Here is a 25768-nt window from a genome sequence, read left to right as displayed (position 1 = left end):
GGGCTGCTCAGCCTGGAGAAGAGGAGGCTCAGGAAGACCTTATCCATCGGTATGAACACCTGATGGAGGGAGTAAAGATGATGGTCTGTCCTCAGTGGCGCCCAGTGGCAGGACCAGAGGCAATGGGTGCAACAGGAATGATGGAAATTCTGTCTAAGCATAAGAAAAAAACTTTTTTTATTCCAAGGATGGTCAAACTCTGGACCAGGTTGCCCAAGGAGATCATAGAGCCTGTCTATACATCGTAGAGTATCTCCTTGGACATACTCCAACCCCAACAGGACGTGGCCGTGATGAACCTGCTCTAGATGAACACCAGCCTTAGGCGCCTACAGTACCCCAGGGTGGGATATGCCTGGTTCTCACAGGAGAGTGGGGGAGTCTGGCCACAGACCAGGCAGAAGCGGGTTTTTCTTTGGTATGAACGTGAAAGGACATAAGGTTTTTCAGCAGCCCATCATTTGCTCAAATTAAAACCTTTTGGTACCAATAAAAGTCAGTTTCCTGGCCCCTCTAAATCTTCTGCTTAGATTGCACATTTTTCTGCAAGCTGTGAACTGAGTGGAATTATTCTAAAAGAAAGAAATTTTTTTTTTTAATTCAGTGCATTAAGAAAAGTAGTGGATTATATTACTCATAATCTGTGTTTTCAAAATATTCATCTTTCTATGCTATCATAGTAGCCCCTTCTTAACAAATGGAGGAAATTTCTTGTTGACAAAATATGAATTTTTTATATTCCTAAGCCACAAAGCTGTCAAATTATCAAATGTAATTTCTCAGCAGATATATCTTGTTTGTATTTACGGAACATACATATGCCACAGTAACCACATTTGAAAGCTTAATCCTTTAAAGTATTTACATTGGGTTTTCAACATTCATTATGGAAAGCCTTTGTAAATTGAAATAAAAAGGGGAGGGGTGAAAACACGGAACAAGCAGTGCATGATCTGTAGAGCAGGATATTTTCAGTGGATGAATTTTTGGTTCCTAAGCTCTACCATGTAATCATATGCAGGCAAAACTTACATTTACTGAATGGAAATGTTGCCAGCACTGTGATCATAAGATACTTCCTTTTGTGAATTTGGGCCTCTTGATTTTCTTGAAAAATTATATTAATGCTCAAAATAATAAAATTCATTTCATATGATGATTACCGAGTTTTTTAAAATTATTGAAAATATGAATGTTCACCTCCAAGCAGTTAGCTTAGATATAGTGTTATTGATCCCATTCTTCCATAAAATCTGCCCTCGTGAATGCCTGCATCATTACTTGCATCTGTATGTGTGTGTGTATATATATATATATAGGTATGCTATATGCATATATATTTGAACAATCAAGCATACAGTGTTGGTAGAGAGTCAGATAAGCATCTTCATGCATGCACTAGAGGTTTTTGGGGTAGTCCAAAGAAGAAATAAAAGAATGGGGACAGGCTACAATCTGCAGACAATAAACACATGTGATCTTAGCACAATTATTTCTGTGACTGTCATTATAAGAAATTACCCTTTGTGAATAAGCTTTGCTTAAGATTCTAAGCAGTTAGACTAAAAGAGAATGTGTTTTGGTCCAAATCTGAGTAAGGCACAAGTCCAGCAAACTGAAGCTGTGCAAATTATTATTATTAGGGTTTCGGGGTTGGGGGTGGGGGCGTGAGGGGTGTTTAACTTATTTAAAAAGCAACAGCAAAAAATATTTTTTTTTTTCTTTTTTAACATAAAATACTTTACATGTACTTGGTTACCTGAAAAGCTGACAATATCAATTTGGGTTAAAAAACCCTAATTTGTGAATTAAAAAAAAAAAACCCAAAACATTCCATATTGAAATGTTATTTTGGATAAAAACTTATGTCATTTACTTATAAAGTATTGAAACCAAATGCTTTCACATTGCATTTAGATTTATAAGGCTCACCTTAGCTAAAATTACTTTCCAATGAACAGGTCATTTAAAATCTGCCCTGTTATTCAAGATATTTCAGCCAAAAAAAAATTCACCAATTAGGATAAAAAAACTTATTTATTAAAATGAAAAAGAGAGAGAGGCAGGCATCTTCCCTAAACCTGCCAACTCAGGGAATGCGCCGTCATTCACTTCCTCTCGCAAAAGCATTGTAGTTCTGGGATCCTGCTGATATATGTATATTTCTATAGGCCTTTGATGCCTTATGCATTCTAGCACGTAATTCACCCAGGATCCTCTCAGACGCAGTAACAAGTCCCTGTTTAAGAACAACTACTCCATGACGGACAGTGAAGTGGTGGAAAGCCAGTGGGACGAGGTCTGCGACACAGGAGGTCTTATGGGAATTCAGGTGCCTTACTCCAGGAGGAATATTAGTGGATTAGATCATTGTGGAAGAGAAGTGTTAGAAATTTGTGATTTCTCTCTTTCGTATCCCTTTCTTACTTTAGCATTTATGCCAAGTACAATCCCAAGGAGCTCTTGGGAGTAAATATCTAGGTGCCCGAAACTTCTGGTTTCATTTCACTCCAGTTGTGTTCATCTACTGACAGCTTGCTACTCTAAGTGCATAATTAGTCTTCTGTTAATTGTTTAGTACATTGCCTTTTCTCTATTAATCCGTATTGTTATCATTAATTATAAGTGTCATATATATATATGTGCCCACGCATATACATGTTTTCCCACCCAAGTTGGAAACACTTATCAAACTCAAACCTTTATTAAGAGCATCTTTACGCTTCTTCACACAATAACACTATGATGTCAACATTATTGTGATGTAAGTGGTGTTGGACCTAGAGCAGCAGTATACAAGTTGTGTATGAAACAAGAAATCTCAGGAAACTGAAAATAAAGAGACATCCTGCTGCTGCAGAAACCTAACAAACTGGGCTATTTCAGAATAACCTATGGTGAGAGCTTCAACAAAGCTGGGTCAGTGTAAGCCTAATTCTCTCAAATGTCCGTTATTTAAAGGTATGCAGTTAAGAAAGAGCTGTAAAAATGCGCTGAAAAATGGAAATTTAACTTGATGATTTTTTTAAAAGAACCAACTGAAATGTTGAGGATATAGATCTTTCCAATTTTCTATTGTGTTAGAATTGTGAACGAGAAAGGTCGAATAAAAAAAAAAAAAGACCTAAGAGAAAGCTTCGTCCTGTTGCAGTGTGTTCCCGCTGTCTGCAACTCATGGCTCGGTGTCTGTGAGGTTGGATTCACCGTTTTTCAAAGATGTGGGATAGCAAACACCAGTAACAGGGAGGCTGGGTAAATACTACCTCCCCTTTCTTATTGCAGCTGGAAAGCTTCTAAAAATTTTGCTGTGTGCCTTCCGCTGCCCTTGACAACATCCTTTGTAGCTGTGTTCTTGCCCTGGAAAAGGGTCTTTCATCATTTTTTTCCAACACTTGTGAAGTTTCTATTTCAGTTCAAAACTTCTTAAATATCCTTCTAATGTCTTAACTTCATAGCTGGGACAGGTTAACCTGTGAGTCAGAGCTCTATTCTCTTCTCATGACATACTTTCTAAAATGTTTCCCATGTACTGATTTCTTCAGTACATCGAAATTCTGTCTCCTTTTGGTTTGCTCTTTGGAAGTGGGAGCATAACTCTGTTGATTCCTTATAGCTGCGTCTTCCTTTTTTTTTTTTCCCTCGCTCCCATTCTTGTGGCATACAGATAATTAAAAACATAAATAATAATTCTCATGGCATCTTCCTCTATATCCTCTAGGAAAATAAATTAATTTATTTTACCGATTGGGAAAATTCTGGGAGGACATTTTTAATGATGTTCGTGTGTATGTATTGAAATTTTCAGTTTTGATTTATTTCTGAATGTGATGAAGGATTTTCACATGGATTGTCCTGAAAGCAATATAACTTTCCACTACAGGGGGATATTGTTTATTTTGGACGGAGAAAGACAAGTGAATTGTTTTGCATTAGGTAGACATAGAGATGTTGTCGAGGTTGGTGTGATTTCAGCGTGAATATCACTATCAGAAGCTTCACATGCACCGCATTGCTCCTCTGGGTCTTGTTCAGTAGTGCAGTAGTTGTGTATTTGATGGCTGCTCCCCCCCTTCTTTTAGTGTCCTTCAGGGGAGTATGTGTTTTGTAGCAGGGTTCAAGAGAGATTAAAAAATCTGGGAAGATTACTACACAAATGGCTGAAACAAAGCAGACATCTTTTGACCCGTTAAAATTTAAGGAGTTTAAATGTTAGTCACAGTCGTAAAAAATTTATTTTAATCAAATACAATCTGATTAAACTACCAGAGACTACCAGAGACTTCCCTTATAATTTAATACTACCATAAGAAAAATAAAACTTTGCCCCACATAGAAACTGAAAGATTTTTCAGGACTTGAGATTACGGACAAACATTGGATTTATTTGATGTAAAATGCATTTCATGGTCTATGATTCCTTATGTTACAAAAACGTGTATTTACAGCTACAGAGATGTATATTCTTCTATTACTTAAAAATGGCAAACAAGATACCAGCTGCTGAGATTTCTTGTCTTGTGGTGAAGTATAACATGCTAGACATTGATAAAACAATTGTTCCGCTGCCTGCAAGAGCTTAATCCACAGCTGTGTCTCTCATGAAGTTCAGGAGGCAAAAAGGTAATTTATTAAAATGCTCCGTGAGCTGGTAGCAAGGCATTGCATTTTATTTAACTGCATGATTTCCCTACCCATTGCAGCTCAGTGTAGGGAACACTTCTGACTTTTTTATTGGCAGTATTCTAATAACCGAAATGTATATGCTTATTTTGGATTAAAATAAACATTTACATATAAATTTAAATATATTGATTTATTGTAAGAAATCTCAAGAATTATACAAAAATAGGGAACTCTACGTATTTTCCACCTCAGCTATAAATATGCCAGCGTAATCCGGTACAAAGGGATGATGGCTGTTTCAACTGAAGGTGGTTGAATTCAGTAAAGGTCCTGCACAGGTACGAGAATAGGATGTGTGACGATGGCTTGTAACGAGTGTGGAGGTTACAAAAGGCAAAGACACAACACCAAAACACTTGTGTCTGCTTCGTGCCTGCTCTGTCACTTACCTCTTTCTCTGTCAATGGCCAGCCAAAAAATGGTCTGTCTCATCTTCATTGAGCAGCTAATTAATATTTATCATAATTACATTCTACAAGGATCAAGTGTAAGGACAAGTATAAAGACCTCTTTTGGAGAAAATACAATAATTTCATGTCTGCTCAAGTTTAAAAGGCTACGGGAAGTACTTATGCACAAACTCGTGCTTTCTTTTGCATCCTTCAGTTTACAGTGTTATTTAGAAATAAATGCATTTAGACAGAAGTTTGAAAATTACAGCAAAACAGTTTATTGAAGAAATTGAAGGTGAATAGTTGGAAAATATTTTCATGTAAATTATATGAAAAGACTCTTGAATCACTTAAAGATAAAAGGGAATGTAAGATAAGTTTAAGCACCTTTTTGGTGTTTTCTTCTCACTCTTGCCTTCTTACTTAAGACTTGGCAAAAAAAAGACCCTCTCTCCTTGCGCTCACTGTTTTTATCAAAATTCCTCTTGAAAATAGTGTGTCTGCAAAGCTCTCCAGTTGTAATTCACCACATTAAAAATAGATAAGCTTAAGAGCTTGCAGTGCTTGAAGTCTGAATATTTACCCATGTTAAGATGTTTGAATGGCACTGTCTGTGTCTGATTTAGACTAGATGTGAATTATGTCATCTTCTTAGCTCAGTATCAACTACGTTGCTATTTTTTTGATACATAGCAATTATTAAATATAGCTATTATTCGGTATGGAAATGCTTGTTTTCAGCTACCTGGTGTACAGTTAATGTTTCATCATTTGCCAACACTTCCCTGCAAGAAGATCTGAGATGTTAGCTTTTCCATAGGAAATAAAGGTGTCATCGGTTTCTTTTTTTTCCTCTTCCTTCCATAGAGTTATGTGTGATGTAACATTTTTCATGACATGAAGAAATGCAATAGATATCAAAATACTACATAAGCACTATTACCAATACATTAAATACCACTATAAATTTATATTAGGATGATCCTTTCTGTAAACTCTTAAATTTTTACACATTGTTTTGTATAACCTTTAGAAAAAGGGCATGGTTGGTCTCTCAAATAATACAAATAAGGAGATTTTTCAAAGTTCAAAATACATCTGAGTTGAAAAGCATTATTACATTTTATTTCGATTTTTGTTCACGTTTATTCTTGCTTGTAATTTTTTTACATCATTTTTCTACCTCTAATCTTTACACACTTGTTAGATGAACTGTAATAAACAAAGTAACTAATCAAAGAGTATCTATTAAAGTTGACTTCTTAATGAAACGTCTTTAAAGGTGGCAATCTGCTACAGGTAAAATTTGTGTCACTTTTGGTAATCCCTATACGCATACTACTGTATATGGTTTATTTCTGATTTAATATACTACTGCTTTGGTATCAACTGCACATGCTTCTTTTTGATCCATAACAAGCACCTAAACGTAATATACAGTCCCTAATACGGTTTTTAGGAATATATCTACAATTTACAGAATATATGCAGTATTACAACTGAAAATGAAAGCAGCAAAAGTATCACCATGCATGAAATCCAGCCCTGCTAAAAGGACCTGCATTCTTTTCAACAGATGCCCTTTTCTCTGCGTCTTTGCAAACACTTTTACTCTTTCTTTAGCTTTTATGATTCAGTCCGGTGGAGAGACAGAAGCATCACAAAACACAGTCCTGTCTAGCCATTTATATAAATGGATGTATTGATGCTAATTATAAGCAAGGCTAGCACATGGATGCATTGCTAAGGAGACCTGAGCTGGAATCACTGGATCTTCCTGGGGCACTGCATACTGCTCCCCTTGCACTTTGTTAGCTTGTGGATGTGCAAGCCAAGGCTTCTTCCTCTCTTGCCTCTTATTTATGAGGAGAAACAGAAGCCCTCCCAGTGCTAGTTATCCTCTTTGACCTCATGATCTACCGTCTAGGCTGACCAGCAGAAAAGTTCAGTGATTCCTGTATTTATCTGTGCTGATGTGTTTTGCTGTATCTATCCAAAAAATATACCGCTAGGGTTTTTTTCCCCTTGATTAGCCACATGCAAGACAGAAAGGAATGGCATACAGTGAAAAGCTTTTAGGCAATTCGCCTCAGGTCCACACAGTATGTCATCTTACATTATTTGATATTTCAGTGTACTTTGAAAATATATTTCGAATGCTTAATTCTGTAAGTACACAAGTAGTACCGGCCTGAAAACTTGCAGCGCTACTGTAAAGATTACAAAGGTGATGGCATTTTATTCTAAACATGTGCTTTCTTGTAAATATTTAGAATATATAAATATATACAATATATAAATATATAGAAAGTTGGACTTTCTGGACACTCAGGCTCATCTTATGGTTATATGAATTCTAAGCAAAATGTAGATGGTGATATGATGGATTGGTTCAAATAATTCCAGTACCCTGCTGAAATGCTGATTTTATTTAATCTTCCAAGATATAGCCAGACTAAGACAAAATATATGTCAACTATGGATTTGGAAATTTTCTCAAAGAGCTACGTTACTAACAATTTGAAGTAACAGAGGTGTGCAGGTCAGCTGCTCAATTGATGAAACTTGCATTTTGGAGGTAAATCATGATGGTAATTTCATTCACATCCACGTTACTTGAACTGGCTAGTTGGGTTTGTACCAATTACAATTGCCAAAACAATTGTCACACATTTTAGATATCCTTGTAAAAACATGTTCCATTTGGGACAAATTTTTGAATAGTAAATGTTGACTCTATTTTCACTTCAACACAAACACCTGATTTCTCATCCCATTTAGAACAGCAAAGACATGTTGTAGCCTTCTTGCTTACGGTCCAGTAGTCTTAAAAAACAATATTGTCCCCAGACTTCAAGTCTAAGAGTGGAAAAATTTCTAAATTAGATGAGAAACCAGGTGTTTGTCAAGCTCATTTCATAGATCTTTAATTCATGGATACTGTTAAGCAAATGCATAGAACACATTCTTATCCTCATTGGATCTGCTTAAATGCTTTAAAAATAGAGTACTTTTTGATAAAATGATAATGTAATGTATTAGTAATAACTTGTTATAAAGTGAACACTAAAGAATGTCCAAACTGGATGACATTGAAGATTTTTACCAACACTAACGTTTAAGATTCAATGAAATGTGCTGACAAGTATGAAGTCACTATCTTTAAAAGGAATCTGCTGATTTATTGTTAAGCTTCCATTAGCCAAGACAGCTAGATTTCTGTGTTATACCTCCAGCAATAACTGTTTTGAATGTATTCCATTCAGCATTTTCAGTTGCCGTCCTTCTAAGCAAACAGCCCCTCTACTTAAAAATATGCAGCAAATCAAATTAATGAAAACGAATCAATTCAACTGGTAAAGCGGTGTTTCGGAATGACTCCAAGGACCATAAATTCAAATTAAGGGTTGCATGACTTCTTCCTAGGTTTGAAGAGGCTCCTTGGCACATTAGCAAAAGGGAAAAGGGAAACCAGGGACCCCGATAACAGCATTCACCTGGGACGCTTGCAGAAGTAGCTGTGCTGAGGGATCATATAGCCAGAGCGTATAAACATACCATAAACCAGAGAATAACAGCAATTAATTGTACCTAATGTTACTATTCAGATGAGGTTAAGTAGGACAGTAGTCATATATGAGTGGAGTAATAGGAAGTTAATTATTGCAAAACTTTGATTGTGGACGTAAAGTGTTTATAATTTTAATCATAGTATGCTTTGCTTGTTCTGATACTTCTTCAGGCAGCAACATGGGTTGTCAGATTCAGTTTTTAAGGTAAAGGTATGATGGATATATGCTAATTTATACTTGTTCATTGAATATATTTTTCCTAACTGTATTTTAACAATCAGATTATGCTACAGAGCACTTCTTCTTTTTCTGGTTTTAGTAAACTTTTAAATACAGTTACAAAAAATACACACCGTGCTGTCTTGCCAATACTGATTGGCCTCTTTTTGCAAATATGAAGAATGCAAAGTACTTCTCCCACTATTCCATATTATATTTAATTTATTCACTGTTTTTTGCAGTCTGAATGAGGACCTAACAAGTGTGGGGACAGGATTAAAGCATGGCTCCTGACATTGGTTCCCTAAAAGCAGTCTTTGTTCTGCTGCTCCTCTACATGTCTCCTACTTTATAGGATCATCCTATGGCTCATTTATAATCTACTGGATTTAATACTTGAATATATGATTTCTGTATTCATTATTCATGCTTTACCTTTTGTCTTCAGCTGGTCTGAACTGGGAGCCTACACTTTATTATCTACTTAGAACAGAAAGAGATTAATATTAAAGGAGTATCAAGCGCTTAAATATCCACAAAATTTGTAAGAGATAGAGCCACATTACCAAGCATTATGTAGGCATAATTAGAGGGATACAAAGTTTAGCTGACTATGTATCAGCACTATTTCTGCATTTATTACCCTGATTTTCTGCAAGGGAATACTGTGTGAGTCTTAAGGTTTTATATTTAATTATCTACTAAAGAAAAGCAAAATCATCTTCATAGTCTTTTTCAGGTTTTCAGTTTCAATGGTATTAGGACTTTATACTAAACTAGAATTGAATATTCACATGGAGAAAGGGAAGAATCTGATATGCTGTTTATTTCTTGGTGTGATATATATACCAGGTGGTTAAAGAAACAAAGAGCCAGTCAGTTTTGTGGTATTTCATAATATAGTACTGTCACCGCAAGAGAATGATGACCATTCACATTAAATATTGGGTTGGACATCATGTGGTGGTTGAGTTTTCACTGCAAACTTAGAGTCTTGAGAGCACCTGCTTAACTTCCAAAATGCTTGTTATCTCTTCCACTTTTTCTCTGCTAGTTTTACAAGGCTTCCACCTCTACCTAAGTGTGTGATATAGAGCAGAAAAAGAAAGTACTATCACAATAAGTGTAAGTAAGATTTTGTGGTAGTTCTGATAATTTGTGTCAATTGCCTCATGGCCATGCCAGTTGTGTGGGTTGAGATTTTTGACGGTTTTATTTTATATGATTCAGTAATCTCAACTGGTGTACCCCAGTGAATTGATAGTAACGAGTTTTGTATTGACTTGCTTGTTCTAAAGACTAGTTTAAAACACATAAAAAAAATAAATAAAAAGTTATTTTTTCTTTCAGGTGGGAGATGAAAGAAGGTGCAGATCTTGAAGATGAGGAGAAAGTTATGGTGCAACACTTAAAAAATGTTTATTTGACACAGAGCACTCCTACCTCAGAGGATAAAGAAGAATAATTACCTTGACAGGCTTCGGGTAGCACCTTTTTCTGAATTCAACATGATTAACTTAATGGCTTAGTTATAACTGACAGGACTAGAAAGCTCAGGAATATATATCTTGAGTAGGAGTTTTGAACTAAAGAATGTTCCCCTGTTATTGTCTAGTCACCCCATCCAGGCAGCAATTGTTCACACATGCATAAGGCAAGCAACAATCTATGAAAATGTCAATGTCACAAAACAAGGAGGGTGTATCTCAATACTGCGGAGGCATAAACCTGAATGACAAACCAAGAACTATTTTAAAAGTATAAAAAAACTCTAAGAATAATGCAGCTTTGTACACGTGCTAAGCGTACACCCTTGCTATGCTGCCTTGGACCGTTTTGGAGACAGAGTCAGCCTGCCCCTGGTTAGCATTGCTCTAGGACCTTTTCTCTCCCTTGGTGCTTGTGTTCTAGTTAGTCCTGGCATTAAATCACCCAAAATGTATGAAAAAGGACAGGTATAGGTAACAGGTCTGCAGCCCTTTGTGAGCTGCTCCAGGATGAGTACGAGTATGCTTGGTCGTTGTTCCCAAGCAAAACTGCATCAGCTTTATTGCCCTCACAAATCCTAACACAACATCCAGTGTGTGTTACAGCTTAAAAGCTGCATTATAGAGAAACTTGTTAGTGGCTTTTAAAGTTTCGAGAAGCATCTTATTATTTAAAAGAATTATTGACAGGCACTGCTGGAAGGACTATCTTAACAGTGAACTGAGAAGAAAAAATTATAAAGAATGCAATATTTATTTCTGATAAATATAGCAAAATTTCATTTTCAAAGTAAGCCCTGTCTGATATTCAGATTTTCCAAATATTAAATGTTTTTCTTTCCAGTAAAGGTCCTTCCTCAAAGACTAAAAATAGCTGAGTCAGACAGGTGGCTACTGTGACAATATTTTGTTGTACAGAAGATGTGGTTAGCATTTCCTTAGCTCTACAGAAATAATCCATCATTTTTCTATTCGTTTCTCACATTGGAAGTCCAAGGGAACTATTTCCGCTGCCTGATGAAGGACCCTGGCAAGATCTTGCTCAGGCTGCAACCTGAGGTGCAGTTGTTCCTGCTCCCAGCACATCTTCCCGGAGATGTGATTCTGGACATAACTCAGAACACTCGACTAAGAGGAGGGCACACTTTTTTTCCTAAAGATTTCAGCAGCAGCATGGCTAACCAAAACACTAACGCTGCCACAGGGTCTAATCTGAAATGCAGTTTTTCCTCCTCTTAATTGCTCTTTTTTTTGTCCTGTCTATAAAATATCAGACCATTTAAAATTAAAACAGGGACCACTGCATCTTACAAATCTCCAAAGATCTTGTTACAATACCATCAGCAAAAGGGCTGTGAGGCACCGGTGCTTCAAAACCGCTAAGAGTACTATTTAAAGAAAAAACAGACCTTCCCCGCTGCCACTGACACAGCCATCTCAGATCATAAAGAAGTGATGAAGTGTGAAAACAATTATTCTCTGCTTGGTATTTCACCTTTGAAGATTAGTTGTGGTCTTAAGGCTTAAAACACGGCCACAGGGATTGCCTGTGATGGCAGGGATGGTATTCTGGCAGGTGAGGCACACGTGCTCCAAGCCAAACCAATAATGTGTTAGTGCACGCGAAAGCTGCGGTTTAGAATATTCTTTCCTATTTTATCAAAATCTATTGTACATAATTAACTTTTTGTATAGTCACATAAGTGAATTTCTGTGTATGTGGTGAAACTGACTGAAATATTTTTTTGTGAAAAAGCTCCCCTTCTGGGAAACACTTATTCTGAATAGGATAACCTTTGCAAGTGAAATTAACTAACTCAGAATAAAAACCCTCACTTACTCTGAAATGGGAATGTCCATATGGGGAGTTATTCCAAACTGGTTATTATCCTTTAATTTTGTAACACACCTGGTTCTGGAATAACCTGTAAACAGTCACATTAAATAGAAAATAATTCTTTATGCCCCATCTTCCCTTCTCTCCCTGCTAAAATAATTCAGCAGTAACCCACTGGGCAGCACTAGGACAATTTTGTCGTTCTTCGCAAAAGTGTATTTATAATCTTTATTAATGTGGAGCTGACAAGACAGAATAACTAGCCTGAATAAAAGCTGAACTTTTGCATAGTATTTTATTTGGATGTTTTTCTTATCCAAAGCTCTCTCTATATATGCGTCTTTTAGAGTATCTGAATGCAAGCCAATGTGTGTTTGAAATTGAACTTGTCCCTCAATCCTTGCTGAGAAACAGCAGGGCTCTGCCTGTTGGCAATGTAGTGCTCCTATTAACTGACCTTCAGGGTGTGAAAGAAACATCATCTTGGCAACATCACTTATGCAGAATAGATACTTTTGCAACGTTCACATTTCTTCAATAAAATTACAGTAATAAGATTGCTAAGATTGCTAAATAACATACCATTAATTTATCAAGACTGCTTACTTTAAACTTAAACCCTTAATTGAAGAAAAATGAAAGACACTTGAAAGAGATGATCATTTTTACATTGCAAGGTGTGTAAAATTAGGAGTACTTGTATAACAGATTGCTGCTTTCTTTGTCTTTTCTTAATGAAACAATAGTCCTGTATTTTTAAAGAAGTTCTGCTGATTCTAAAAGTGACTTAAGATTAATTTCATTTTGGAGAGTGATAGGTTCATAAAGCTGCAATGTTTCGCTTTCACATTTTATGTCCTGGCTCTTTGATACTACTTGTTGATCGAAGAACATCTCACATATAAATAAAGGCAACAGGAGCCAGATTTGCTGGCTGCAGTGTGGGCCCTGTGTTGCATGAGTGCTGCTATCTGTCCATGCCAACTGCTCCTGGAAAGGCAGTCAAAAACAAGAATTAAAGTCGGCCGTGTACAACAGACCTTTCTGGATGGGCAGAAGCTGTCCTCACTGGCTCAGCAAAGGTAGTCTAAAACGAAATCATTATATTAATGGAAATGAATCGGATCAGATAGCACAAGCTAGCTAATTATGCATTATTGTTAATGCTTACACCTAATTCTCATTTAACGTTTTAGTATGCTTAGCCCTTTTTATAAAACAGGATTAAACAGGAGACTTCATGGCGTGGAATATCTCTGATTACATTTGTTCAGTATCCAGTTCAGGGTGCTCCAAATCTTAATGTCTTGCCCCTTTTGAAAGGCAGATAATAAAATTAGAAGCATGGCAAAACTGAGATAGCATAAATAGTAATGAAATTTGAGAAAGACAGGAGAAAGAGGGAGAGTTTTGGGAAAAGACAGGCGTTAAGACATAGCCCTGCCTTTGGCAACTGCTGTCCTGACAAACAGTCTCCCACAGATCATGCTTTATTCCAGGAGAGGGCTTTTGTAGAGACCACAGGCAACAAAGCTATTTGTTCTGGAAATACGCACGACGGCAAATGGATGTTCTCTAATTCATCTCTACATCCTCACAGCAGTGCAAGGTAGGCATGAGGCTGGCTTCTTCCAATTAGCTTCCTCTGACAGAAACATTCCATTTCCCTCTCAGCTGGGAAGTCTTCGCAAAATACTACTGAATCTTATCTACAGTAAGATACCAATTATATGCTGATATAAAACTATTTTATGGAACTTCTTAAAAATATGTGCAATCATTTTTAGTGACAGACACTATTCAGACTTCCAAGGCAATAGTCAAAAGACTGAGGAATTAGACCCATTGCCGAATTAGGCATGAAATGAGACAGTAACTTGACGACAACAGTGAGATTTCTAAGCAAGCATATAGATCTTGAGGAGGTCCCGGCTGATGCAAAGACACTTCTCTGCAGTAACTGTCCATGTTGTAAACAGTGGTATGAGTGGAAGCAGAAGCTCTAAAATAAAATATTTTATGTGTAATGCCCAGGAAATGGGTAAGGGTGAGCCTGCTTTTTCCTCCACCTTTGGAGTCCGACACTTAGGAAGCAGACTAAACCGACTGGCATTGCCAGGTGGGCAGTACAGGAAAAGCATGCAAGGTCTTGAGCAGGTTGGGTATCACTGAGGACCTTGTAATATTCATCAGTAAAATGATGAAGGAACCAGACTATTCCTCTCTAGCAACAGCATTCGAGAATACGCTGTTAGCAGCAATTGAAACAATGATATAGAGCTGACAAAAGACACTCTAAAAAGCAAGGAATCATGCAAACAAGCAAAAATAAATCCAAACTCTTTTTTCTTTTTCCTGAAAAAGTGATTCTATAACAAGTGTCTCGGGAAGAACTGGCAATTACCAAGTACTAATAACATAAAGTGATGATCTGAGTGAAATTTTTACATATAAATTTAGTAGACAACTACCCTAAGCTGACAACGAGCCACTCAAGTGATGGCTAGTGCAGATTTGATGACCAGCAGATCAAGCCCTTTAGATCCATGACAACTTCAGCTGCTAGTAAGTTGCAGCAGTCTCTGAGGAGATACTTTATAATATTTCCTACTGAAGTGTTTTAATGTTAAAATAGCTCATTACCCAGTTTCTGCAGTAAATCAATCAAGGCTCCACAGATACCAGTCTCAGTGTCTACACAGCCCTGAGTCACATCCATTCTCTGTCTAGAAATGAAGAACCTCATAATGGTGATCATATTTAGAAGGTATGGTCTTCTCCAGTGACCGGCTCAAAGACCATGCCATGTCTGCTGTGATAAACTCAGGGTTCAAACTTTGTTCATGGTTTGCCGCAACAGCAGATAAATTTTTCTTATCAGGACAGCTTTTTAGAAAAATAATCTCTTTCCAGTCCTCCCAATAAATGTATATATATTAATTAAAATTACTTTTGTAAAACAAGGACTCATGCATTAGAAAACACCTGATGAATGATTACCACTGCCTCTATGTGTGTTCCTTAAGAAAACTGTTAATGACATGGTCATATGTATTTTGTCCCCAGATGAATTCACTAGAAGACAGAAAGATGGTTACACAAGCAGCTTTGGTAAAATTGTAATTACCTAGAATCCAATTATTTTATTTTGTTGTCCCATCATCAGTGTTTTCTATGGAAAAAGTCTAATAACTTCTGGATATTTCATCTCCATAAAGAAATAGTATCACATAGTTCTTCATGTGTCATCTTGACTCTGTTTTGTTTTCCACCTCTATATTGTCTTTCAGGCATCCTTGAAAAACTTATTGCTTAATGTTTGTTATAATTTAGAATGTGCGTACCGCTGGCACTCAGTTATACACGGGTAAATAATTCATTTTCTAGACTAACTGTCATACAGACTTAAAGCAGTGCAGGTCCTATATGGGTAATGATTTCAGGTTTAGGGTTGTCTGAAGACTTCTGCTCCTAATGTTTCAGGAGTTTTGTAATATCTACCTTTTTCCATTGTTCTAAGCTACTTGTGTTACCTGGGATAGTGGGAGCTATTTGTATGCATTGTTGTGAATTATTTATGACTTGACTTTAATGTATTTTTCCCCACGTTTTATTTTCTTTAAGTTCTCTGAACTTTTAATTCACACTTGGAAATCCATAGCACATCTGTTTTCACAACCTACAAACACGTAAACACGTATCAATAAAGCCTATGCCTTCTCAAACCTGATACAGAGTCTCGGAGAACCAAGAATTTAATAAATATAAAATTAAACCCAACAACTTCAACGTTATCGTTCAGGAAACGAAGCAGTCATTTTCACTTGGATTTTCTCCTCTCTGTATATTCCAGAAATAACACCATAAATGATTTGCTTATATTCTGGACACTTTGTTGGTATCTCTCATTTTATATAATAAGTATGTCTTAAATGGGTTTTGTTGTGTAGATTAAGATTATGCTTTCCCTCTAGAGAATGGAAGGAACATTGGGGAGGTAAGAGGTGGAAAAGGCAAGTGGGTTTTGTTTTGGCGTATGGACTAAAACAGATGACAGTGAGGCAGATGTGGCTTTGGGAATTAAGTAAACATGGCTGGAATCCTATCTGCAGGTATGTATTAACTTCAGGGAACTGATGGCTGAACATGCGCTATGAAGAGTTTTTTCAGAGGCAAACAGATTAGGTGTCTTCAAACAGCAAGAGTTTCTAGCTCCCCTATTCCAGTTAAGGCTCCCAAATTTCACACACGCCCATCCACTCTATGAATGGACAGATTGATGGAGGTTGCTGCATTAATGCAACACAAATGTGTAATGTCAATCATCTGGCCTCCTCTTCTCTCCAGACAAATAATTAATGAGAACATGGTAGACTGTTCTTGATTCCTGACAACTCTCCAGGGTCCTGATCAACGTTCCTGAGCAAGACCGTACCTCTACCGGACTTTGGTATCAGGGCACAGATACCTCCAAGCTAATGAGTCAGAGAATGCGGTATAATTTTTCACGTTTTAGAGATGTTGCGTGTGCCTGATGTGGTTCTTGGATTTGTGAACCAAAACCAATCAGTCCTGCAACTCTTTCATTTTTATGAAATTCCCTCTCCTTCTTGCCCTTCCCCAATTTTGGCTGAGCTGTTGGTTTTATTATCGCTCCTGCTGTTTCCAGGTCAGACTGCAACCACACCTTACACAGCAGTGTACCAAAAAAATACATACAAAGCTATTAACTGTCTCAAAGAGCATCCAGTTCATACAGTTGAGTAGTTCTCCAGCCCAGTATTGAGACACTTTTTGGTTAAAGCTTTTGCATTTTAACCCTACACTCTTTGACATTTGGGGAGACCTCCAGTCTGACAAGCTTCAAGGTGAGATGTACCAAGTTGTTTTGTAGGAGCTTGGTAGCTGGCTTTTGGTTTTGTTTAAAGGAGAGGAGAGGAAGGGGAAGGGATTGTTTGCCTATTATTACGTTTATATTGTTATGTTAATTCTATTGCTTTTGTTGCTGCTTTGGTTTCTTTCCATCTGGACTGATGATTGGTCAATACATGATGGTTACAATCTGCACAAGTAGTTTGGGCATTGATAAAGTCACTGTGACTGCCAGTAGCAGAAGTAATTTGTGAGTAGTCTTTGTAAAAACGGTCTACCATGGCAATAGGCACTATAGGACCTAATTCAATCTAAATCTCTCTACTAAAATGGTCTATCATTAACATGATTTCTCAGTTCAGCTTTGTCAGGTCTCTCCCTGATAACCACAGTATTCCTTCTATGGTTAGAAGTGGGAAGAACAGAAAAATGCTGGTATCTTACGTGCCATGCCCTTTTAGGGATCTCATTTTTTCAAGTCGAGATCCAAAAGGTGCACTTAAACTACATAATGGAAAAGGTATATGTATTTGCTTTTCCATTTTATGTGTACACAAATTGTTGAGATGACAGTTGTACAATTTTTAAAAAAGTTATATAATACCCTGGAGCAGTCATCTGCTCAAACATGCATAATTTATTCAGAAATCATTTGTGGAGTTGAGGGATTGATAGTTTGGAACAGAAAAATTATAGGTATGCTAAGTACATTCTTGCAAAAATAAATCATGTAATCATATATTGAGATCCAATATTTCAAAATTCAAAGTACAATTAAATTGTTTGCACATGTAACAGCAGCAAAATAACTTTGCAAGGTTTACATCATAAACCCATGTATTTACAGACTAAATAGTAGAACACAGACAATAAAGTTCTGTCAATAGTGTTGCTTTCAATCTTTGTTTCATTCCACCAAAACTTTTCATACCAGTCTGGCATTTTTTTGAACAACTATATACAGGACCAAAGAATTAGGAGTGCTAGCTTGAAATATAGATCATATATATTTAATCTTTACAACAAATGCAGAAGCAGTAAGTGAAAAACAAAGACATAACAGACTGTAAAAACTCTCAAGAACATATAATGAAGCATAAAAGTGAATGTCACGACAGATTTATGTTATGTTCTAGTTTCAGCAAAAACTGCTGAAGACAAATTTGAGAATATTTGTGTATCATACTTTTGGCACAATAGCAGGAACTAAAATAAATTATCCAGGAATAAGACATAAGAAACAGATTCAGGGTGTAAACAACAAGCCGAATAAGAATTTTGAATTAAAGAAAACTTCCAAGCCAAGAGAGGTTTTTCAGCCTTGCAGAGCACTCAAGAACAATGTTGGATTTTCATGAGTTTTCAGTATTTCACTTTTTTTTTTAAGCTTCTAATTTAATTCTTGTGAAAAGTGTTTCTCAAAAGGTAACATGTTTTTATTTTTCATGACATGCATTCTCTGTATTTATGCACCATACACGGTACACAAAAAGCCTATTCCATCGATGCCAAGCCAAAAGAACACATGAAAAGAAACTACAAAGGGAATTCTAAAGAGATTTTTTTTTCTCCCGCTATGTTTTCTTTTGGACTTAGCCTCAGAAGAAATTTTTGTGTCCCAAAGACATGGGATAACTTTTCCCAAGAATCACACATCCTAAATGTTGCCATTCTTAAATGCAACTGCTAGATGACAAGGCTATGCCTTTTTTTGTTTTGTTTTGTTCTTTTAACCTCTGGAAACAGCAACTGTCATTGACAAAAAAAATTTAAGTTTAAAAAAATTGGTATATTTTCCAGATCTGTGTGTAACAAGAGCTGGGTTGTTCAGTAGTGAGGCCTCTATTGTGCAAACACATTCTTCAGCATTAATATGCTGTGATTTTCGAAAAGTAGGTGACGTGAGATGGTCAGTAGGACAGAGCAGAAGTACAATGCATTTTTTAATGTGCTTCCTCTTTACCCTGACACCCTTTGCATCTTTTTGTCACAGCAAGAGATTCCTAAACTGGATTGCATCTTTCAATTTCAGGATTCAGCACAAAGCTCAAGTGCTATAAACAGACCACTTCACATTTATTGCAAACGTAAATCCAGCCCACGTAAAATAAAAGTGATCAGCCTCAGCATACTTGGGTGCCCCTGCTGCCAACCGCATTTTCGAGGTTTAGAGTGCTCTTAACCAGCAGTAATCTGACTGAGAACTAAAGATGTTAATACTTGACATTGTCAGGTGTTGAAAGCAGAAATGTGGGTACTTAAGAAGAAAGGGCTGTGGTGCTCCACTAGTACTAAACCACAGGAGGATTTAACAACTGCTTATGAGAGTTGCATTGCAGGATAGCTATTAAAATCAGACATCCTACTTGCTACAATCATCTATCAGCTGCTTCTAAAATCCTGCCCACCTTCTGTGTGTCATCTGGAGGAGATAAAGTTTTAATTGTGAGCGGGTGGTATAAAAAAAATAGAAAAAAAAAGACAAGGCGCCTTCTGTCATTCCAAATTTCTTGTCCTATCTTGCTTTATGTTTCCATGTCTGTGCCAATTGAAGTTTTGCAGGCAGCTTTTTAAAAGACAAAAAAGATAAATAAAATCAATAGAAACAAATAAAATCTAGGACGACAAAGCACACTATAAAGAATGTACTGCAGAGAATGGGAATAAAAAAATACTGCATTTTGCAGCTTTTTCCTTTATATGCTTTGACTCTTTTCTCACCTAAGTTTTAAATAATTCCTCGTTTCCTTGGTATCCATTACCAAATTCCCTTTTTGTCTGTTTATGCTGCATTTATATTTATGACCTTAAGAGCTTCTTCCCTGTTTCCACTAAGCCCCAGTATTAAAGAGCAGAAGCCTGCGTTTTGGGGTTCAAAGTGGTTTCATTCATATTTTCATTCAGGTTTTCTGTTCAATTTTTTGAGTTGATGAGATTTGACATTTTTTTCAGCCATTTGAAATAAGCCTTGTTGAAGCAGTATTTATGTTACTGTAATAAGAACTGTCTTCAGACCATGATCACTTGTCATAGACGCTACAAATATTTGGTTCCCCTGGTGTGCTCCTCTTTAGATATGATGATGAAGTCTTAAAATAACTTCTCCCATGTTCGATTCTGTTGAGTTACACTTTTTGCCTCAAAATTAAAAAAAAAAAAACCCCAACAAAAAACCCCACAGCATTTTCATATTGACAGTACTGAAAATTTCATGCTCTGTCATGCAGACTGCAGCCCTCGGTGAGAACAGCTTTTCTCATCTCCATGCTGCAGACACACACTCATGGAGCCATTCGCCCAGGTCGGTGCCTCCTTCATCGGCCGGCTGGTCTGCTTATCTCATGTTCCCAGGGCATCCCAGGCCTCTTCCTGCCAAGGTATTACTACTTTAGTGGCTTTCTTGAAAGTCTCTGGGTCTTGTTTCAGAGTTTGACTTTTTTTTCCCCCTCTGTGCTGTTTTCAGTGCAGCGTCGCAGCTATTTCACAGGACTAGCGGTTGACAATTTTTCTCTTTGAAACTCCCTCTCTTTCAAATTCAATTTCCTAATTGTTTCATGCGAAAGGAACACAGTGTCTGCCCTTTGTTTTATTATTTATATTTTGAGACGGAAGAAACAAAGGCATGGTAACAGAAAGGACTCCTTTAGGGATCAAGTCCAGGCAAACAGAATGGATGTCTAGTTCATACTAGAAAAAGGAGGAGTGCCTCTCTCCTGCAGATCCATGACCATCTGACTGTTGGTTTAACCATTGTGGCAAGACACAGGAAATCAGGTCTTCAAGAAATCTTAATGTCCTTAAAAGAGACCTCTTTCCTCCTCCTTTACCCTAATAATGAGTTCATAGCAAAGGTTTTCGAGACCTCTTTCCTCCTCCTTTACCCTAATAATGAGTTCATAGCAAAGGTTTTCTGTTCTTTCAGTGCCTTTGAACTTTATGCTGTCAAATTTCACCCTACTTCTCTCCCTCTAGACAAGATCATTACTCGCAATACCTTTCGACTTAGTGTCATCTGCAAATTTCACGGATGCACATAAAATTCTTATCTCTGTCTCATTAATGACTATGTTGCACATATTATATCCAAAAACTAATCACACTCCCCAAAGATTGCTCCTGCTCATTTCTCTCCTACCTGATCACTGCCTTTCAGCTTAGGCTTTTGCAGTCTCTTCCTTAGCTGCTCCACATCCACCTGACCAGGTAATTCTGGTCTGAAATATCATCATCCCCACCTTCACTTCACCCCATGGGCAATCAGTGCCTTTACTTCAGTTCAGATGCATCAGGGTGTTGATTTACTCAGGAGATTGTGATTGTACTGGAATGACAGGATCTGCTCTGAGTAGCACCACTTTGCAACCTACCACACTTTCTATTTGTATCTGTGTTCACAAGTGTGTCAAAATCTGGTTTAACTCTGCGTAGTATTGAGTAACTGGGCAGTCTAAGGGGAGTCATCCCAGCTGGGTATGAGTAGGTGCAATCCAGCTTATTTGGAAAGAATGTATACAAAGAGGATGTTTTTTTCCAAGCACTTTTAACCTTTTCGTGTTCCGTGTGCTTCCTTTACAGTCACAGAGGCTACCAGATTTGAAGGACCATGTAACAAATGCTGAACCCACTCATCAGTTTTAACTAGGTCTGTAACCTCCTGCAGACTCGAGACACACTAGCAGTCATTAACAACACACAGCCCAAGATAGTTTTAATTAGATGACCACACACTCTTTTTACAGGGGACTGTTGTTTCATATGCCACATGGGAAGAATAGTGCTAATGTAGTAACAAACAGTTCAATGCCTTGTTTTCTCTCTGTTCTTTGAAATGCAGCTCCATTTACCAGACATGGGTAAAATCCTATTTTTTGAAGATATTTTATGGAAATAATTTCTACTGTATCTGAGTGTTTCAAACTTTAACTTACTTTCACGTAACTCACATAAGTAAATGGCGTTTTTCCTTAAATTTGGAACTGAAAATAAGCAAAGCAGTTTCAATAATCTTGGATGCTCAACTGAAAATAATGCAGACCTGACCATTTACATATCTGAGGTTCTACAGCACCTTGTGTGAGCAAATCACAGCTTCCAGCCATTTCAGACGTAACTATTGACACTTAATATTTCTGAAAACTGAACTCAAGAGCTTTACTGCGCATTCAACAAGCAATAAATAAACAGGTCTAAACCACTGGGCTTAAGTAACATATCCGTAGCCATCTACGAATGCTATAGCATTAGGAAGATAGAAGACTGAAGAAGAAAACAGTCATAGTTCTTGAAAAAGAATCAAAACACTCAATTTGTTTAGATACAACACTAAGCATGCACATTAGTATTTTTGCTAGTATTAGCCTATTACTAGTATTACTGTAGATCACAGAAGTCTATAAAACACCAGAACTGCACAGTGCTACATGCAAACAGAAGATAAAAGCCCAGCTTCCAACAAATGACTATTTACCACATACTACCTCCGTTTCCTCTTCACTACTGATATCTGGAATTTTAGGGCCGGTCTTCTAATTAAACTTGAAGATCTCCCCTTGGCTACCTCTTTGTAACACAAAGAGCTTCAAGTTTATGGTCAATAGTTCTTTGCTTGTCAAGCATCTCCAAAACCACTACCCCCTGCCCCTTGTTTTGGTAAGCTCTTCCTCCTTGAATTCTTCCCTGGATCTGTAATTATAAAGGGCTGTATCAAGATCACAGATAGGCATTTTTTTTACCTGTCCTGCTCACGCAAGCTGCCCCTAAAACTTGTTTCTGATACCTACCATTCCAATGGTTCATTTTTGTTGTTATTTGGATTTTGTGGGGTTTTATTCAGACTGTAGGAGATGGAGAATTATGGTAAATCAGATTAAGAAATGGATCCAAATTAAAAATAACCCCCCAAAAAATAACAACTTCTGCCCTAACCAGCTTCACTTTGCAACCCAGCCCTACCTGCGAAGAGAGATGGCATGAACTTTGAGTGAGAGGGTGGGGTTGCTTAAATCAATGCAGTTACCAAAAATGTTCATTTAACGATTCCCTTGATATCCTCCCCCAACCCTGAGTTCTTTGCTTCTGCTACAAATAAGAGTCAGAGCTGATGGGCTAGACCTCAGTCACAGCACTGTCGTGCGGCACCCCAAATGTCTCATGCAAACACAGACACCTAAACACCACTTCTAACAGGTGGAATACAAGGGGAAAATATATCTCAATACAAGTGGCTCAACTCAAAATACCAAACATAATTTGTAAAATGTAAGTAGACAAGTCCTCCAAGACATTATAGTATCTTCTGCATTGAAGAAGGAAAGCATTTCACTTATTCCTTCCCTGGGTGTTGCAGAAAGCCATTGAGAGCAAAACATACAAGCTCTCTGCTTTCAGTCATAACAGAGAAAGCAGCTGAGAGTAACCTGGATGAAAAATGTTTTATCTTCTCCCATGTAGACCTGTCCACGGCTCTGCTTCAGTGCATTTGGCCCTCAGTGATGACTGGGAGCTAAGAGGGGGTGGGACATTCCAGTTACGTGCGTGATACACCACTCATCTCGGCTGCCCGTGGCACAGGAACGGGTCACAACCTTCCTGTGCAGACACAGCCACGAGAGGTGGGAACCTCCACCCTCCGTCTGCATACTGTGGGTTTTCAGCAGACAGCCATTTGACCAAATCTGGAAAGGTTTTCAGGGGAGCAAGACAACGCACCTCAGAAACGAGACTCAGTGGGCTTACTCTTGCTATGCCAGCTCAAGGGTGCTGGGACTGCTCGTGGGGCCGCTGTGTTAGTATAGGCCAGGGCCACACCGTCCTTGTGTGTTTCTGGCGATGCCTGGAACACCTGGCATGAAAAATTTTATCCCAAATCTTTTCTTTTTACACGTTCCTAAGCTATCAAAATGGAAACTCGGAGTGGAAGCACGGCCTTCCCAGAGAGATCTACCACCCCGGCAACAGCCCCGGGCGAGATACCGTTACACCCGCTCCGTGACAGCGGGGCCCTGACGTTATTCCGACCGAGCACCTCAAAACCCACGTCCCCGGGGGAAGCCGCGGCCTGCGGGCAGCGCCCGGGCCGGGCCGGACGGGACGGGACGGGACAGGACGGGCCGGGCCGGGCCGGGCCTCCCCGTAGACCGCCAACCGCCGGCCCCGTGTTTCAGGCACGTTTTGGCAGCACTGGGGGCGAGGGCTGGGAGTCGAAGCCACGGCCACGGCCGCCCTTCACCGCTCCACTTCCGGGTTCCCCGCCGCGCCCCCGGGCGCTGACGTCACCGCGCGCGGACCCCGGAAGTGGAGCCGGAGGGGGGCGGGCGGCGCGGCGCGCGGCGCCAGGAGCCGGAGCGGCCGCGCGTTCCCCGGTGACGGCGCCGCGCGCGCCCCGCCCCGCCGGCGACGGGCGCCAGGTACGTGCTGCGGCCCGGCCCCGGCCCCGGGCACCGCCCGCCGCGGCGAAGGGGCGCGGGGAGCGGCGGGGGGCCCTGAGGCGGGAGGGGGGCGACCGGCCTTCGCCCCGCCAGCAGCGCCGTGGCGGCGAGCGGGTGGGGGCGGCGGCGCCCGGCCTCCCTTCGCGGCCCTGCCCCGGGCGGAGGAGCCGGGCCCGCGGGCCTCGCGTGGTCGCGGTGTCAGGCCTGGAGCGGCGGCGGCGGGGTTGCAGGGGGGCGGTGGCGGCTGCCTGCGGCCGTCCCGCCCCCCCCCCCCCCCCCCCCCCCCGGGCTCTCCGCGCCGCCCTCGCCCCGGCGCTCCGCGGGAGCGGGCCGAAGAGTGCGTGGGTGCCGCCTGCCCCGGCAAGACCCGTGTTAACTACGGGGGGCCGCGGTGTCACCTGCGCCCCGACCCCGCCGGTCACCGCGCTCTGCCTGCGGCCGCTTCGCCTGCTTGCACCTGCGGAATCGTTTTCCGATGCCGAGTGGCAAATGAACCAGGAACAGAGGATAACGTTAATCGTTCCTAATTTTATAAGTGATTTAAAGCATTTTTTCCCCCAAATCCGTGCTCACAGTCACTGCTGCCGCTTTTTGGTGCTGTCAGCAGCTTTCACAAAACACCGCTTGTTGGTTTTCCCTGTGACCTAAAGCAAGCTTTCTGTACAGTTGTAAGTGACAAAAAGTTACTGTGTGCGCATGGTTCTCCTGACTTAATAACATAGCTGGGCTGGAGTGGTAATTTTCATTCCCAGTTTTGCTTTCCTAGTTATATGTGATTGAAAACTTCTTTTTGGAGTGAAGTTTTTCGTAGTTGGTCTGGCAGCTTAGAAAGCTGCATGAAATATTTGTCATTTCTGAGTTACCCAGACGCGAGTGTAGGGAGTTTAAATTATTACTGTTACTTGGTTTTGGTTTGGCAGTGAGATAACTCAAAATTCATTATTCTAAAACATCAGATGTTTTGCATCTATAGTTCCTTTCAAAAAAAATCACGCACTTGGCTTTTTAAAGAAATGTTGGCATCTTTTTTCTTTCGAAGCTAAATACTGAAGCTTTCGGTAGAGAATGTACTGCTTTCCTTCCAGATAGTTAACTTTTAACCGTGTTGTTACATGAGCCAAGCTGCTTGGTCTCGTGTAAGCCACCTTTACAAGTCTTCACAAAATGTAGCATCTGCTTTACACTATTTCTGCATGAACTTTTTGGCAGAGGTAGTAAGTTTGAGTAAACAGGTAACAGACCTTGGTCAGGACATACTGCCCTTGGCAAAAGAGGTATT

The 25768-nt window shown here is 39.2% G+C and overlaps 2 protein-coding genes across 3 annotated transcripts in view; both read left to right on the top strand.

Annotated features, from left to right (window-relative positions):
* The window catches only part of KIAA0825 (KIAA0825 ortholog), a 252939-nt gene extending 236951 nt beyond the window's left edge, over nucleotides 1–15988 (top strand). The window contains exon 23 of the mRNA XM_054809637.1: nucleotides 10217–15988. Within this exon, the coding sequence (XP_054665612.1) occupies nucleotides 10217–10331 (115 nt within the window). The 3' untranslated portion in view covers nucleotides 10332–15988. The remainder of the gene's footprint in view (nucleotides 1–10216) is intronic.
* Nucleotides 15989–24356: 8368 nt separating this feature from the next.
* Nucleotides 24357–25768, top strand: part of FAM172A (family with sequence similarity 172 member A) — a 267639-nt gene continuing 266227 nt past the window's right edge. For both annotated transcript variants that reach the window (XM_054810178.1, XM_054810179.1), the window contains exon 1: nucleotides 24357–24468. The gene's annotated coding sequence lies outside the window, so the exon portion shown is untranslated. The remainder of the gene's footprint in view (nucleotides 24469–25768) is intronic.

This window comes from Grus americana, chromosome Z (assembly GCF_028858705.1).
Source record: "Grus americana isolate bGruAme1 chromosome Z, bGruAme1.mat, whole genome shotgun sequence".
Lineage (NCBI taxonomy): Eukaryota > Metazoa > Chordata > Aves > Gruiformes > Gruidae > Grus > Grus americana.
The sequence above is the reverse complement of the archived record's forward strand: the minus strand, read 5'-3'. Positions and strand labels throughout refer to the sequence as shown.